Genomic DNA, 17309 nt, shown 5'->3' with positions numbered 1-17309 from the left:
GAGAGCACAGACATGAAGTTTGCATCAGGCTGCTCACTGGCCTTCTGCTCGCTCTTGCTTTCAAAACTTCTACCCTCTCGGTGTAATTTTTCCAACTGGAAAGACGTCATGGATTAAGGCTCCATCAGACAATCACCCAATGTGTCGACTGAACTACGAATTGAAACCGCTAATGTGACTGTAATTGATCATTTATTTAACAATATATAATTCAACTTAACATCAATAGCACTAGCACTTGTTCTTGTGAAGCAGAAGCATGGTGCTCTTGAACTCGGCATTTCGATTGATGGGTGTCAATCGTCTGATTGAGCCTTAATAAACAAATTGCAAACATCGAGAGTGTTTATGAGAAGACAATTATTTACAATGATTTACAGACCACTAGCTGCTGCATGAAGCTACACTTCAGCATTGGACTATTTGATGTGGTCACCCATAGCTACAAACCAAGGACATAACTGCTTAGATTTTGACTTAGACCAGAGCCCGTCTACGGATATAGATCAACGGTTAGCCTACTCAGTGAGCTACAGACTTGAATGACCTTCTTCTCTGCTATATTTGACAGCTCATGGCGGCCTTACATTGTACGATTTTGGTCTGTTTTCACAGTCGGCGACTAAATTTCCAAAGTCGGACAAAAATCATGGGAGTTGTACTGGAATTGTGGCGCGCTCCCGTCAACTAGATCGTTAAGTATAAGGTGCCAATCTTAGCAGTTTTAAGTCAGTCGGAGTCAGTCTTTTTCTAGTTTTGCCGTTACGATAATATCAAACATGTTTGATATTATTGCAAGTCTTTTTAGTTGTGGCTCATGCAAATAGTGACGTGAACAATATAAAAACCAATAGTGACCTCTCTCCAACACCAAACAGGAAGGGGCAAAGTAGGCGACAGCTTTCCAAGTCTGTCAGTGTAAGGAGGGCTTAAGTTCTACCATATAGACTGCAGCTCTGAGGTGTCGAAATAGTTTCGAAGCCTCAAAACAATTTCGCCATAATTGCTTTGAACGTTTCAGTGTTTCACAAAGCCTCCCTTTGCCCATCCCCGTCAAAAATGTTGGTCGAGTGGAGTGGCGGTGGAGTCATCAGATGCATTGCTAGCCTAGCCTGGGTTTTCCCATGCTGCCTTACACGCGCACGATTTTATTCACGCTGCTAGGCAGCCTGGATTCTATGGACTTCGTTTTCACCTCAACAAAGGAACCAATCACTGAACGGAGGGAGGGCAGAAAGACGATGACGACACACCGAAGCCGTTATGTGCTATGTACAGACGCATTTGATAGACATTCTGAGCGCCCAATAAATGGCTCTGGGCATTCGTAAACCACATTTCAAATACGAGAAAATTAATGTCTAGTTGCCAGATCCCATCTCAATGAGATGTGGTCTGATGTTAGGCAGGCTATTGCTAGCCTACATCCTCTTGGATAAATCTAATATTGATGGAAGTTTACAGAACTTAAACTAGGCTATTTGTATCTCGCCCCCATGCCTGTTATATTTGTCCCGGCCAGAAGGCATGCTCGACTTTTGCTGAAATAACTCCTCCATAACGGTTTTGTTCAGAGCTCAAAATGCAATTGTGTTTGGCAGAGGGCAGGTGTAGGTTGCTAGTAACAAAATATTAGCTTTCAGTGTGGTACAATGTCTTTGTAAATGTTCTCCCCTAACCTAAACCATATGTGTTCCTGTCGATCTGCATAGGTCATCTCTTTCGCTGCTCTGATTGGTTTCCGGTCTCTCCAATGGATCAAATGTCTCTGGACGCAATTGGTGACGCCCTATTGGAAGTAGGAGGTGAATGAACCTTCGCCAGACCCCTATCTCAATACAACTGTATTAAGAAGGGTCTGGTGTCATCCAGGCTAACAATTTGCACTAGCTTAGCACCAATTTCGGAGGAGTCTGTTTAATGAAAGAGTATAAGGCTATGAAATAAGCCCTTATGTATTTTGTGTTCACCTATATGCCCATATGATCAAAGGTCGAAAGAAACAAATTACATTTACTCATGTTACTGAGTAGTTTTTTGTATATTTTGTATGTTTTAAGTAGTTTTTAAAATCGGTAATTTTATTTGTACTTGATTACCGGTACATCTTGAGTGAAGTATTGTACTTTGCTACATCACAAATCCCATCTGTTACTAGGTAGAAAAAGAGTTAAGACTAACGAAAACCGAAAGGAAGGGAAAAAATTGAGCCCGGAACCACTACAGTGACAATGATCAGCTTGTAGCCTACCCTTTCTTTTACTGTCTATGAGCCTACCATAGGACATGAATCTAGCTAGCGCCAAGTCTTTCTGAAAGAGATGGAGATGGAGGCGGATCATGACATACTGTAGGCTACCTCAGATTACGTGTGTAATGTAGGAAAGTGTATTTTCCACTCTTTCAATGGGTTGTCTCAGTTTGTTTTTAGCATTAATGATTGTGGAAATATTCAAGCAGTTTAAACGTTTGTGTTTAAACGTTTGTGCTTACCTTTAGAAAGAAGTTTATAAGCAGTTGTTTTCCCTCATTTTGATCTCTTTCTTTTTCCTGTTTTTGCCTTTGTTTTTGTAACCCAACTTGGTTTTCTTGGAGAAAGACATTGCACCAGCAGCACAACAATTAGCGGCACTACTAGAAATAAAGTAACCAAATCGCTTTGCAATAGTTTTAGTCCAGAAATACTTATGGGTGTTCATTTACCATAATGTTAATTACAGTAGCCTAACATTACGACCTAACCTTATCTCCCCTTGCTGTTACCACCAGTTTTAATAACTATTTACATTTGCGATCATGACCCATTTCATCTAACAACACCACTGACATCTTTCTTTGACTATCAGACCCCAAACAGCAATACATATAGTATAAGTATATATACTCTTTTGATCCCGTGAGGGAAATTTGGTCTCTGCATTTATCCCAATCCGTGAATTAGTGAAACACACTCAGCACACAGTGAGGTGAAGCACACACTAATCCCGGCGCAGTGAGCTGCCTGCAACAACAGCGGTGCTCGGGGAGCAGTGAGGGGTTAGGTGCCTTGCTCAAAGGCACTTCAGTGGTGGCCTACTGGCCGGGATTCGAACCAGTAACCCTCCGGCTACAAGTCCGAAGCTCTAACCAGCGCTAACCCCAGTAGGCCAAGGCTGCCCCCCAATACATTGAACTACAAAGATGTTATAGTAATGGTGTTCAGTTCATCATAATCATTACGACATAATGTAATTTGCCGTCCAGCATGGAGCCGTCACGTGTCTGCAAGGGGTGAATAAGAGAACTGGCACGGTTACTTCCGGTTTCTGGACTGGTTACAGTTCCTCCTCAGATTCCACTTGAGGGCGCTAGCAGGCAAGCGCAGAATGCATGGAGGTCTATGGAGCTCTATTCTCTTCCTATTAGACATTCTCTGGTATACTTTTAAAATGCGCTACGTCAATGGAAAACTTCTCCTGGTCCCTAAAATGACACCAGGATATTTCTAAAAGTTTGTGCTTTTGACCGTTCGTACCCTGAAAGGCAAGTCTTTCACATTCATATTCGGTTACACCTGCCAAGAGCTGACACATTGAGTAACGAGTAATGAGTAGCCTAATGAGTAAATTAGCTTACCGTAAAACCTTATAGCGGCGTGGACAAAGGGAATGACTGCTAATGTGTTGAATCTTCACTTAAATAAAGTCAGGGTTTAACAGTCAAAACGTATGTTTTTCTGTGAAATGTGTTCACAATATACAGTATACTGTTGAATTATGTGAAAATGTAAAATTCGACAAAAACCCGTATGTGAAGAATAGATCTCCATTCCCAAGGTCACCGAGTAGGCTTCTGTCGGTGTGAGAAACCTGAAAACAATCTGTTTTACCTAGCTCGAGTTACTGCAGCCAGCAGCTACCCAGTAAACAAAATAAAGTCCTGGCGACGTCCCCTAAAGGTCACCTGGCGAACGTCACCTCCTCGACATTGTGTAGGGTTCCCTTTACGTCCCGTGGACCTCTGTTCGGGAGGTCTAAAAGACGTCCACGACTTTAAGAGGATGTCCTGTAATGGTCACCGCTGACATTATGCGGCATAGCAACGCTTATATTTCCGATGATGAAAAAAAAAAAACATGAAGCGCGATTTAGTATGGTAGGCTATTACCATCCTGTAAGTCTCAGCGTTGCTAGGAGAGAACGAACATGAACACGCATTAACGTTCTACAACTACACAATCAACTTCACTCACCTCATATTTTCACGCATGTATGAAATCACGTCCTCCGAATGCATTACACTAATAATGAGTAGACATGGACATTTATACCGGCTAGGATGTGCTGCTTTCACATCTACGTGTCATTTTCTTAATAAACTAATAATGACGCTTTAATGGGCATATCCCGTAGCATATTGTTCAAAACATCATCAGAGTAGGCCTAGGCTAGCCTAAGATAAATTGTTCAAACCATATTGTTTCAAAATATTAAAAAACTAATAATAGCCAAAAATACTAAATGAATCGCAATGCATGCTGGAAGCAAAACTCAACATGAAATAAAGTACATGAAACATAACTAGAATGCATTGACGCTATATCCACCGTTTTCTTTGGACCTGTGATCAAACAGGGACAGCCTATAAATGTAAGCCTGTCTTCCTGGAACATTGCAGATAAAGAAAAATGTATTGTTTTCTCTGAATGCTCTTTGTAGCCAACTTTAAGATTAAATAAATAGATTCCAGATGTTTCTATTCTATATCATTGTTTTATTAATAAACAGTAAGGCTCTGGTGAGGCAGAGAGCTTGGTCCTTGTCAGAAATCTAATCGGATATGTGCACTCTTTGCTGTTTCCACAAGGAGCTGCTGTAACATCGGGGACAGCTACAGTATGCGTGACACTTTTAAACCCGAGCATGTGTCAAATAAATTACAATGACATTTAAACAAGTCATGAACAAGCAGTAAGCCTATCCTTAATTCTTCTGTAATGTAGAGCTAGAACGTTTTGCTTTACAAATTAAGTAGTCACTTCTCAACTCCGCTGCCATGTGTGAATAAACAAACGTCCCCCCCATGTCCCCGGTATAACGTTATTGTCGGGTCCTTAGAAGGTATTTGAAATGACCAAATGCAAATGTCATCCGAGGGACCTGGCGGTGACGCCCCCAGAAAAGTCCTGCACCGGACGTCATGCAATAACCAAACGATAACTTGCTCCGAACGTCAATAAGGTCACCGGAACGTCCGCTAGAGAACATGACGTTCAGGACCAATCGGGGACGTCGTGAATGTCGGCATAAGGTCCGGGGGACGTCCCGTGTTTGTCGGGTAAGGCTACCAGGCAGCTACAGCGATACACTCTGGGGGCATGAACATGGGGGCTCACGAACATGCCCCAAGAGTGTAGTGCTGTAGCTGCCTGGCTACTTCAGCTGCTGACTGCAGCAACTCGAGCTAGGTAAAACTGATTGTTTTTTTGGGGGTTGTCATACCCTCCCACCCCCACAAAAAAGTAACTAAGTAACTTTTACTTAAAGTACATTTTAAATGAACTACTTTTTACTTGAGTAATCAAGTAAAGATGGGTAATTTACCTTGTACTTGAGCAATATTTCAAAGTATTGGTACTTTTACTTGAATACAATATTTAAGTACTTTTTCCACCTCTGCATAAGATGTATCGGCTATGTTATTTGATATTGTTTCATAGGAATTTAGTGGTGGTGTTGAAGCCTATAATAGCCCAATGTTTTAAAGTAAAGTAACGGATTACTTTTTAAAGAAGTAACGAGTAAACACTCATTTTTAAACTTTTTTAAACTTACCCCAACACTGCCTATGAGAGAAGACATTTTCTGCCTTTGCTCTGCGTCTTGCAACATTTCGAAACCAAATTCTGCTGGTTAGAGAGAATTTGTGACTCCAGAGTAATGATGCCGCGAATATTAGTATTATTATTAAGAGGCCACTCCTTGGAAGCCCAGGTAAGCCTCTGCTATATTGGCTATAACCGCACTATGTAAGTTTGCCGGATCGGGTAGCGGATCTGTAGTTCGATGGAATGAGACATGAGAAACTACAAATTTGACTTGCATCTGATGTCGCAATACATCGTACTTTCATAAAATCATGCAACATATTCTACCTTGTCTGTGGACATTGTTATTGGCAAAGCCGGTGCTGGATAAACAAATAGTGCGTGCGACAGAGGAAAAGTTCTTTGGTGTTGCTTTAAGGCGTCAGTGAGTACCCATTCCTAAACACACACACACACAGTTGGCCATTCTCTTTCACTCTCTTTCTTTCACACACACACCATTCTATTAGTGGCCTTAAGGTACACCATCCAGGGCCATTGTCCAGGGGCTGCATCCTCTCCCCCAACTATAGAGCTCCGGGAGTTGAGATGCGGCAAGCCTGCAGACAAACATACTGTGTTACACACACACACACACACACATGTATCCATAATATATGTGTAAAATATATTTAAAAGACAACTTGTGTTTCACGCGAGGAATACAGGTAAAATGTAAAATACACATTTACAGTTTTGAACTCAATAAATTTCAGATGATTATGAGCCATTTGGCAAAGTTTTACTCTTGGGGTATCTTTGTGACATTCACCCTTTCAAAATGAATAAGTGCCCAAAAGGCTGTGAAATTAATGTACCGGTATATTTTATGTGTTTTACATTTCTTTCACAGGCATTTCACAACTACTTCATACAGTGATTTTTTAATACACCTCGAATCACGTCCGCTTCCCATGACATCGCTTGTCAAAAAGGCTAGCCTACTGCACGAAAACAAGCGTTGAGCTTTTACAACACTGGCTGTAGGCTAAGTTAAAAGATGGGTACACATATGGACGTTTAAAAGCTTTTCAAAAGTGCTTATGTTTGTTGTGTCGGGGGGTTCCCCAGGAGTTTTTTTGAAATTCTGTCTACTTAACAGACCAGTTTAACGCAGTTTAGGAGGGACAGAAATACTTTTAGCCTACAGAACAAGCTGGCTCATGTGACGTGAACATGGCTACCTTATGCATTATCACTACACTACATGGAGACATATCTCACGTAGTGCTGGGCGGTATACCGGTTCACACCGTATACCGGTGTATATTTTCGTTATGATATGAATTTTTAATATACCGCCATACCGGTGTATTTGATTACACAACGTTTGGAAAGCTGCGCCGCGCAAAAGTGTTTCAGACGTGACTTTTTTCACACACACGCATGGTGCAACTGCGAGGCATGGTGAGGGTAAACACAAAACACCTTAAGTTTTTCCCCTGAAGTATGACCCTTAAGGCTTAATTTCTCCTTAGGTAAGGGGTTTATTTAAGGGTGTTGTACAGAATACCTTAAATTGTTTCTTTAGTTAAGGAAAAACGTTAAGGGATACTGCATTGAAGGGGATTTACCGTCACAAAAATTCTATTGAGATTGTTCAACAGCTGTAACTAGCTGGCTAGTAGGTGATGTCGTTAGTTAGCAACCCACCGAACACAGTGAAGTTTAAAGGAATTATCCGGAGTAAAATGCACTTTAGATCGATTTACGGATGATTGGGAGTACATACGTTGAGTTGACATCCAAATCATGTCATTCGGATGGGGTCATCCTTATGTTCCCCGGGTCCAGGTAACCTGACCCTAGCCAGATGAATTTCGCTCCGCCTAGCTCCACTCATCCATCTGGAACCGATCCATTGAAGTGTTGTTTCAGAAGGCTGGGCCTAATCAAAAAATGCTTGCATATGATTGAATAAGCCACTTGTCCGTCATCTATTGACGTGCTACTTCAATCACTCACATCGAAGCCAACCCGTGACGCTAATAACAGTCTCACAGTCGCTTCTACACTATGTCACATCTATGAAACTCCCGCCCTGCGTCCTGATTGGCTGAACCATAAAGTCGGTTGCAGAAATCACTCTCAATGGAAGAGGTCCCAGATGGATGTGAGTGAAGCTAGGCGGAGCTAAGCGGAACGAAATTCATCTGGCTAGGGTCAGGTTAGAACATAGGACCCTTTTTTGAAAAAAGGGTCCTATGTTCCCCGCTGCTTCCAAGTAGACTGCAGCCGCAAGGCAAGGCGCGGGTTGTTGTTGCTCCGTGCCCACACTTTGTTTGTGATGAGGGAAGGAGAGAGGGGCCGCGAACTCAAGTTCTTTGCACAGAGGCGCAGTGCGGAGCCCGGTGTGATATAGTCACGTTTAATTGATTTAATTGTAACAGTAGCTACTTGAAATAGCTGCTTCACTTATATGCGGTTTAATGCGCATCGATAATTTCAGAAGATGAAAAGAAGGTTTAACAGATGCTAAGAGAGACGAGTTTAAGTTAATAATGCTAGGGTATGTTAGCATAAACTTAACTTATACCTATAAAGCATGCTTATGACATCAATAAATAAGGAAAATATTCACATATACACACACTCACATATCCGTTTTATTTCACCAGAAACACACAATCCCTTTAGTCAACACAGTTACAACAGACGTGCGGACCGGTGACAGCTTTTGGTGGAAAACACTTTGTTTGTGATGAGGGAAGGAGGGAAGGAAGAGGGGACGCCGCGAACTGAAGTTCTTTGCACAGAGGCGCAGTGCGGAGCCCAGTGCGATATAGTCACGTTTAATTGATTTCATTGAGACACTTAAGTCTTGTATGTGACAGTAGCTGGTGTCAGTGGCAATCAGCCTAATGACACAGCCCCACCTGTTTTCCTATGATATTAGGATTGGCTCACTGTCTTGCTGCAACGACCTGCTGTGTTTAAATCTAGCCGAAGTCTGCATGGCTTCAGTCCCAAGCTTGTCATTGTCTTTTGCACTTGGCATGTCATTGTTGATTCTTACTGTACAAGAGGTGAAGGAGGTGATCTAAAATAGCCTTTGGTTGAGCTGTCGGAAGAATGGGATTAATTTTAATGTAACAAAGAGATATCAAACTATACTGGGCTGTAGACCCAAAGGGACATTTTTGGATTATTGACGAGTCAGAAGGGGCTTCGAGCAACGCCGCCAAGAGTCCCTTTGCAGCGTGCAGCGAACGGAAAATGAACAAAACAAACCAATTAAATATCAACTTAAAAAGGCATGTAGTTGTAGCGCGTTTCTTCTGTGAGAGGTGCAGCTTGTGTGTGTTGCTGTCCTCAATTTAGTGCTGAAGCGAACAATGCGAAGTTACCTAGAATGTTACACAAGGTAATACACAAGTAAAACCATTGTAGGCCTATGTTATAAAAATGTTTCTTCATCTATTCTTTTACTCCGCTATACTCAACGTGGAAGTTAGGAAAATCGCCCTTCTGGCTTGTGTCAATATTGCACCGTGCGCGTATGTGTAGGTCTACCTGGTGTGCTACGGCAAGCAACATTGACAGAAAAATACACTTTGCTCGCAAGCATATCCCATGCAATTTCCGTGGTCAGATACAAGGCGGAGTCCCCGGTCCCATACAAATAGCGGGGAACATAGGACCCGGGGAACATAGGTACGCTCCCATTCGGATGTGTTTTGAGAAAGTTCGATGTTACCGTTTTTAGTCAAAACTCGTTAGCGTGGAAGTGAGAAGGGCATATTATTTCGCCGCTACAAAACGCTATTTTTATACCTCTTCTACAGTTCCAAACAACAGTTCCGGAAATGTTGCCATCTTTGCTGCCCTCTTTAGGGGAAAGTCCATAGAATTGATTGCCAATAAGCTCTGAAATTCACAATTTTAAAATTAAGCGGTTTAAAAAAAAAAAAAAATAGTCCAGTCCATACAACTTCATTTCAATTTCAAAAGAAATACTGGACTATGTTTTTTTTTTTTTTTAAACGGCTAATTTAAATTGTGAATTTCCAGAGCACACTTGGCAATCGAATTCTACAGCAGCAAAGATGGCAACATTTCGAAAGGTACTGGCTTGATGAAATTCATTCTGGACTCTATCCGACCACATAAAGACCTCGGGATACTTCCGGTTTGGCTTTAGGGACCCTCTACTCACTACCAATGTAAGTGCAATGTTGTTTGGAACTGTAGAAGAGGTATAAAAATAGCGTTTTGTAGCGGCGAAATAATATGCCCTTCTCACTTCCACGCTAACGAGCTTTGACTAAAAATGGTAACATCGAACTTTCTCAAAACACATCCGAATGACATGATTTGGATGTCAACTCAACGCATGTACTCCCAATCATCCGTAAATCGATCTAAAGTGCATTTTACTCCGGATAATTCCTTTAATGAACTTATCATTCGTCTCACCAATCCGCTGAAATTATCCAGGTAGCAAGTAAGGCATGTGAGCAATACTAGCTGGCTAGTTAGAAATGATCCTGACTGATCCTGACTTTTTTGTTAATGTTTTGCCTAGCGAACCGAACTGAAGCTCATGACAGGCTAACAAAACATCCACATCCACATGAAGTTAACGTTAGCCTACCACTAACGTCATGTAAACCACACAATAACAATAAGGCATGTTTCTGATAGTCCTATTTGACAGAGTAAGCATATTAGCAGAGAGGTTTTATTTTAAATTGTATAATTTTCAAAAAAGTATATTATTGCAAGTTGCACTACTTTTTGTATTGGTTTTATACAAGATGTTTGCGATTTGCACAGTAAAAGTTCTGTATTTTGCCTGCAATTGTCTTTGCATTCTGATTAGATTCTTCATTAGAATCATGAGTGGCTCTTTGTAAACAGCATTATTTTCTGGGGCCATCCCAGTCAATGTACTGCAGCAATTCCTCTCTCAACCTGTAAAAAAATGCTGTGAACATCTGATTATGCATGAAAGAAAATACCGTCATATACCGTGAAACCGTAAGAATTTTGAAAAATACTGTGATATACATTTTTGGTCATACCGCCCAGCACTAATCTCACGTTAACAATGGAGAAAACATAACATTAAATGTGTGAATGGGTTAGCACAAACTTAGCTGTTGGTGAACGGAGATGCAGATCACTAATTCATTTATTTGCGCCACAGCCCATGTTCTGCGTTCACTCCAATGAGACAAGTGAAATACATGTTTTTAAAGCTGTTTCATTTCCAGGCTATTTGCTACGATATTTACCTGCTATGCCTTCTGTTTTCATGGACAGTTACAGGAATCCACGTCATTCGTTTATCGTTGCTTCAATCCTACCCACGTCCAGAGTTTGTATGATAAGTTTGTCAGTCAGTTTCAGCCTCTCCTCTAGCTCCTCTACACCCGTTGGGATTTATTACGTTTTGTTACATTTTGTTACACTTTAGAATTGGAGAAGACAAAGGGGGCCTCTGCATGGATGTAATTGTAGAGCAGTACGATGTGCTCAATTATTTAGGCTAGCTCCAGAGTAGGTTAATGACGCCGCGAATACGGACACGCAATTTATTATTATTCATTATTATTATTATTATTAGGAGGCCCCTGGGCTGAAGCCCAGGTAAGCCCCTGCATTAAGGCGCCAGTGGCCATAGGGGTGCTCTCTGTATAATACTTGTAATGTGTATTACTGTCCACTTAGGCCGCTTTGGCATGCTTAGGCTGGAATGAAGCTATCATAGCTATTCACTACATTGTCATTTACTTGGTTTATATAAATGCTCAGTACTTTGTTGTTACCTAGCAGCAGTAATTGAATTGCTGTTTGATAGCCATGGTGATTTACCGTGGTGCGTAAAATTGAAAAGCTAAACAAGCTTAGAGTTGTCCAACTGTAGAAGTTGGACAGTATGGATGGAGCTATGCATGGCCAGAGCATATGAATGCTTGCTATGCAAGGGGAAAACGGGATTTATCAAGCTCAACGCTGCTCAGATCATATAGCCTAGGCCTACTATGCTACCGGAGCATCTAAAACTATAGTCTGCAGAAACATTTGAACATATGTTGCTCAAATTCCTCGTAACCTATTGCTGAACACCTTCAGTCGGACATTGTTATATTTTAATCTATTTCAGTGGGCTACATCACTAGTATTGGTTCTCAAACGACATGCTGCATATCCACAGCATCATATGCTGAGAGACTTCTGTCAAACGTGCCGTAGCTAGGCCTATGGCAAAACCTGCACAAACCATAACCCTTGAATGCAAGCATGGTGAAAGGTGGAACTCGGCCCTTGCCAGCCTATCAGCTTTAACTTGGGTCGGACGCAAAACCCTGCCCCTCTCAGGCAACCCCAGGCACAAATAGAAACAACATTATTTCCGATTTTTGAATTATCCATTTTTCTATCCAACGTTACACAAATACAAAATCAGGATTCAACTCCAAAATCCTAAATATGCATTTATTTGACAAGTAAAAAAACACAATTTTAGAAAATTTAATCCAATTTTCCAATTTCAATAGAAAATTGAATTGATAAGCGTTACATGGATCAGATATCTCTCTGACTGATAATTGTAGTAAAAAATGCAATGGTATTTATTTCAGAATAAGTGTATGATTTCAATTAGTAAAAAAAGTGTAATGTATGTATTTGTTTTTGCTCATGTTTGTGTATATAGTTGGTTAAAATGACAATACTTTAATCATATTGCTTAGGTTGTGATGAAAAAAAAGGATATAAGATAGTCAGTATTGCACTTTCCTGAGACCTCTATAAAGTCATTAAAACATAGTAATGTAAAAACCCCTGCACTTTGGCAGTTTTGAAAAAAAAAAAAAAAAATATTTTTTTTTTCTGAAAGTAGCCTGCTTGTAATACAATGACACAGTCCTTGGGTTTAAATCTGTAGGGTTACACATCTGTAGACACACACACACACACACACACACACACACATCTAACATACACACACACACACACACACACACACACACACACATATCTGTAGACAGACACACACACACACATCTATAGACACACACACACACACACACACACACAGCATCTCACCTGTAGCTGTGCTGAGCAGCAGGGTCACACAGAGACAGAGCCTGAGTGTCATGTCTGCAGTCTGCTGGATTGCACCCAGAGCTCAGCTATTATATATGAGATTACCACACCCACCAAGATGATCACACCCACACATTCATGATTCCCATACAATATGTACACACACGCACACAGACGCAAACGCACACACACACACACACACACAAACACATGCAGGGATGGGCAGTATTTCTAATACATGTATTTACAGTAAAATATGTATTTCAAATACAAAATACTATTTTGTAATTTGTACTTTATTGAGATAATGAAAATGCCTTCGTATTTTGTATCAAAATACTTCAGTGTTGTGTATTTTTGTATTTTCAAAATACTGTAAAATACATTTTGTGAAACACTGTGATGACATCTATCTAACTATCTATAAAGCACAAAATCTCTGTGGCACCCCTGCATGATCAAGCCCCTCTGCTCCAGTAGAGTTATTATAAGTATAAGTAAGTATATATACTCTTTTGATTGATCCGTGAATTAGTGAAACACATTCAGCACACAGTGAACACACAGTGAGGTGAAGCACACACTAATCCCGACGCAGTGAGCTGCCTGCTTCAACGGCGCTCTGGGAGCAGTGAGGGGTTAGGTGCCTTGCTCAAGGGCACTTCTGCCGTTCCTACTGGTTGGGGTTCGAACCGGCAACCCTCTGGTTACAAGTCCGAAGTGCTAACCAGTAGGCCATGGCTGCCCCCTATTCTCCTTTGCTGGACTGATTAACAGGCTCCATAGGCGTCATCTGAAGCAACACTGTTTGAGAAGTTAGTTGTGTTTAGAAAGGCATCAACTGAGGAGACACGACTAGCTACACACACTCCTTTGCTCACACAAGGACAGTACAAGGACTTGAGTTCACAAGCTTATATCGCTTAACACTTGAGTTTGCTATTTTCCTTTCTTTTTATTGTTTTTACTGTTTACAGTTTTTTTTCTAGACTTTTTCTAGACTAAATTTGTCTATGTTCTCTGACCTGTGAAATATTTCAGTGCTATGGTAACTTGAGACAGCTCGAACAAGGACATTTTACACATTTTAACTAAGAAATGATTAAAAATGTCATAATAATTTGCTTAATTGATTGGATGGTATTAATGTGACAACCTGCTTTTTTATTTTTTACTTTTTTGTGTTTACATTGATAGAGGTTGTGCACACACCAGTTTCAGGTGTATACAGTACACAATTATTCAACTGTGATGAAATCCACCATAAGTGTGGTAGTGATGGTGTTAAATAGCTTAAAAGGTTAAAATGCTACCTAGTTTAAATTTCTAAATAAGTCATCCATTTGGATTGTTTGTCTTTGAGTTATTGCCACTGATTCATAGTGGGCAATCTATTACACCAACTGGCTGGGAAGTGCAACAGTTGTGGAGTCGGCATTCTTGTCGCTGCAAAACAGTACATCTCCAAACTCAAAAACAGTAGACTAACAGTCAATAAAAATAGACTGTCAGAGCAGCACAAAATACTAAAAGCCATGCCGAGTGCCCTGTTCGTTTTTAAACTTCCCATCACATTTGGTTCCTCTGCCTAGCCACTTTGTAAGTGTGTTAGAATTAGAATTTCGAGCGATCACATAGCCTATGTTCAATGTTGCAATATTATCAGAAGGCATATGTGCAATTTGCTTTTGAGTGGGATCTTACAAGAACATTTCAAAATGAATAGAAAGACACAGTGATGATGAGATTTTGCACTCAGCTGTAGCCTAGGCCTGCTAGTGGTGAATCTGTTATAACCTGTATTGTAGCCTAACTATTTTGTTAAATGCTGTGTGGTAGTCTATTAAACACAGGCTATGGCCGCTATGTTCTTGGACTATTTCCCCCCATGATCATATTGTTTCAGTTATCCAAAAGTCTCGAAGGATGCTCTTTATTCTATGGCAATTTTGGAAAAATAACTAATAAAAGTGAGGTGAGGTGCCCCCCCTGTCAGTGCTCATGGCCCCTCCAACCGTTGATCTCTGGTGCCGACCCAGCGGTTTATATTGGGATGTCTAACATGAGGGGTCAGCATATCTAATCTGTTGATTTATGGATGGAGTCTCTTGCTTTCAGATGTTTTTCCAGGTAGTGTACAAGTGAAGGGATAGATGAAAAAGACTTTTAGAAAGAAGTATTTTGTAGTATTTTGAAAATACAAAAATATTATACAAAAGTATTTTTTTTATATAAATGTTTTGGCTGCAGTATTTTGTAGCTTATTTTAATACATTTTTAGGTGGATATTTTATTTGGACATACATTTTGATGTATTTGTGCCCATCCCTACACACACACACACACACAAATGCATATATATATATAGGCACAGACCTATTGCCTAAAATGTTGCATAATCATGAATCTCTAACATATGAAATGGAAAAACATGCAGAAAAATACAGATAGAACAAGATAACAGATGCTGAGTGAAGATGAAAAGTTGATTTGTGTAGCCTTTAAAACCACATATCACCCTCTGACATCTGTCTCTCTTCCTGTTGGAGAGCTGGTCTGTGTGCGTATATGTATGTGGGGGGGGGGGTCTTTGGGGTGGGGGGGAATTTCATGTTTCAAACAGCTTCAGATGATACAAAACGCAGCAGCTACTGTAGGGTTCTCATGAAAACTAAAAGAACTGACCACATTACTCGACTTATTAAGTCCCTGCACTGGCTTCCTAGCCTGACGAGCCAGACCTTCACCATTATGTATGGGAATACATAATGAGAACTCACCATTGGCAGTGCTCAATCCGAGGGGCGGGATAAACGGTTCTCTTTCAAATTCCCTCTGCACGCAATAGGATAGTGCTAGGCCTACAACTCATGAGTCCCATGCATTTTCCCACCAGCGGAGCTAGATGGCTAGTTGATTAAACATTTGCCAATTAAAAAAAAGCTAAACTCCAGTCACAATTCAAAGACCGCTGTTCACCACCAGCAGCGGCATCCATCTTCTTTGTTTTCAAGTATCAGGGAATTCACACGGAACCGTTGCAACTTTGCCGTCATTATGTTAAGCCCGCCCACCGACTATACACAATGTGATTGGCCTAATCAAAGTTTTTCCAGCTCGCAAGTCAACGGAGAGTTGCAAGCCTTGTTGCAAATTACATTTGCTGCTGCTAGGGTGCGTCTAAATTTCTAGGATACTGGCTTCCATTAAGTCACTGAATTGACTTTAAATTAGCACGCCACTGTTTTATGAAATTGGGTTATTCACCGTCTCCCTTAGAGTTAGATAGTTGAGCAAAAGCATTTTTGTCTCTATGCATCCATCGTCTTAGTCCGGCAGTGCCACTGCTAGCTTAGCTTAGCATAGTGAATGGAATCTCTCATCGCCGGATAGCATGTCGTGAGTAAAAGTGAGCCAACAACAAAAAAATAAATCCCTAATTACTTCTTGTGGCCTGCCTATGTAGTACGAGTATTCACACGAGTATAAATGCCAATGCAGATATTGACTTAGGACTATTGGGGCGAAGCACTGCAACTTGGGTGCAGAGATATCACGCAACACATGAGTTGCTCACCTATCTAACTCTAGGGGAGATGGTGAAAAACCCAATTTCATTAAACAGTGACGTGTTCCTTTAAACCAGCACTGCTTGTTTATAAATCACTAAATGGACCAGGACCTGATTACCTATCAGACAGGCTTCAGCTGTACACACCTTCTAGACCTCTCAGGTCTCAGGAGAAAAACATGTTAGTAAAACCCACTGTTAGAACTAAACATGGTGAAGCAGCTTTTAGCGGAGCCTATGCGGTTCAGCTCTGGAATCGACTTTTGGATGACATCAAATAGGCCCCAACTGTAACCAGTTTTTAAGTCTAGACTTAAAGGATAATTCCGGTGTGATTTTGACCTAAAGTGTGTTGAAACATGATAACGAGTGTGAATGTATGTCTCATAGCTCACCTCGGCTTGTCCCCTGCACTCAGAAATCTGGCTCTAGTTAGCCAATGCTACCAACACAGTGTTTCGTTGTGGTGCCTTGGGCATCGGCCTAGCCATGCAAATAAATCACTGTTTTACACCATTTACGAGGCTCAAAGTAGCTCCATACTTCATTGGTAGACTTCCGAGGGCCTTGACATTTAAAACGAGACATAGAGAACTTTGAAAACGCACTGGTAGTTTATTTACAAGACGATTTATACAGACAGTACCTTAAGGAATTTTACCGTTTGACGCCATATTGAATTTAGTCACGATAAGTCGAGCGACAAGGACGAACGAACAGGTATGATAAGGGATCAGATTCCAAAAATAATTCTGTGAAAATGCATGGATTCCAGTTGCTTAGTCACGATAAGTCGAGCGACGAGTACGAACGAACAGTTATGATAAGGGATCAGATTCC

At 40.9% G+C, this 17309-nt stretch overlaps 1 protein-coding gene across 1 annotated transcript in view; it reads right to left on the bottom strand.

The window, feature by feature from the left end:
• LOC125310744 (tryptase-2-like) overlaps window positions 1-12947 on the bottom strand; it is a 29162-nt gene extending 16215 nt beyond the window's left edge. The window contains exons 1-2 of the mRNA XM_048268386.1: window positions 12899-12947; window positions 6305-6405 (exon numbers count right to left, since the gene is read on the bottom strand). Of these exons, the coding sequence (XP_048124343.1) occupies window positions 6305-6334 (30 nt within the window). The 5' untranslated portion in view covers window positions 6335-6405; window positions 12899-12947. The remainder of the gene's footprint in view (window positions 1-6304; window positions 6406-12898) is intronic.
• Window positions 12948-17309: the final 4362 nt, after the last annotated feature.

Source organism: Alosa alosa, chromosome 17, assembly GCF_017589495.1.
Source record: "Alosa alosa isolate M-15738 ecotype Scorff River chromosome 17, AALO_Geno_1.1, whole genome shotgun sequence".
In the NCBI taxonomy this organism is placed as follows: Eukaryota; Metazoa; Chordata; class Actinopteri; order Clupeiformes; family Clupeidae; genus Alosa; species Alosa alosa.
This window is presented reverse-complemented; position numbering and strand designations above follow the sequence as displayed.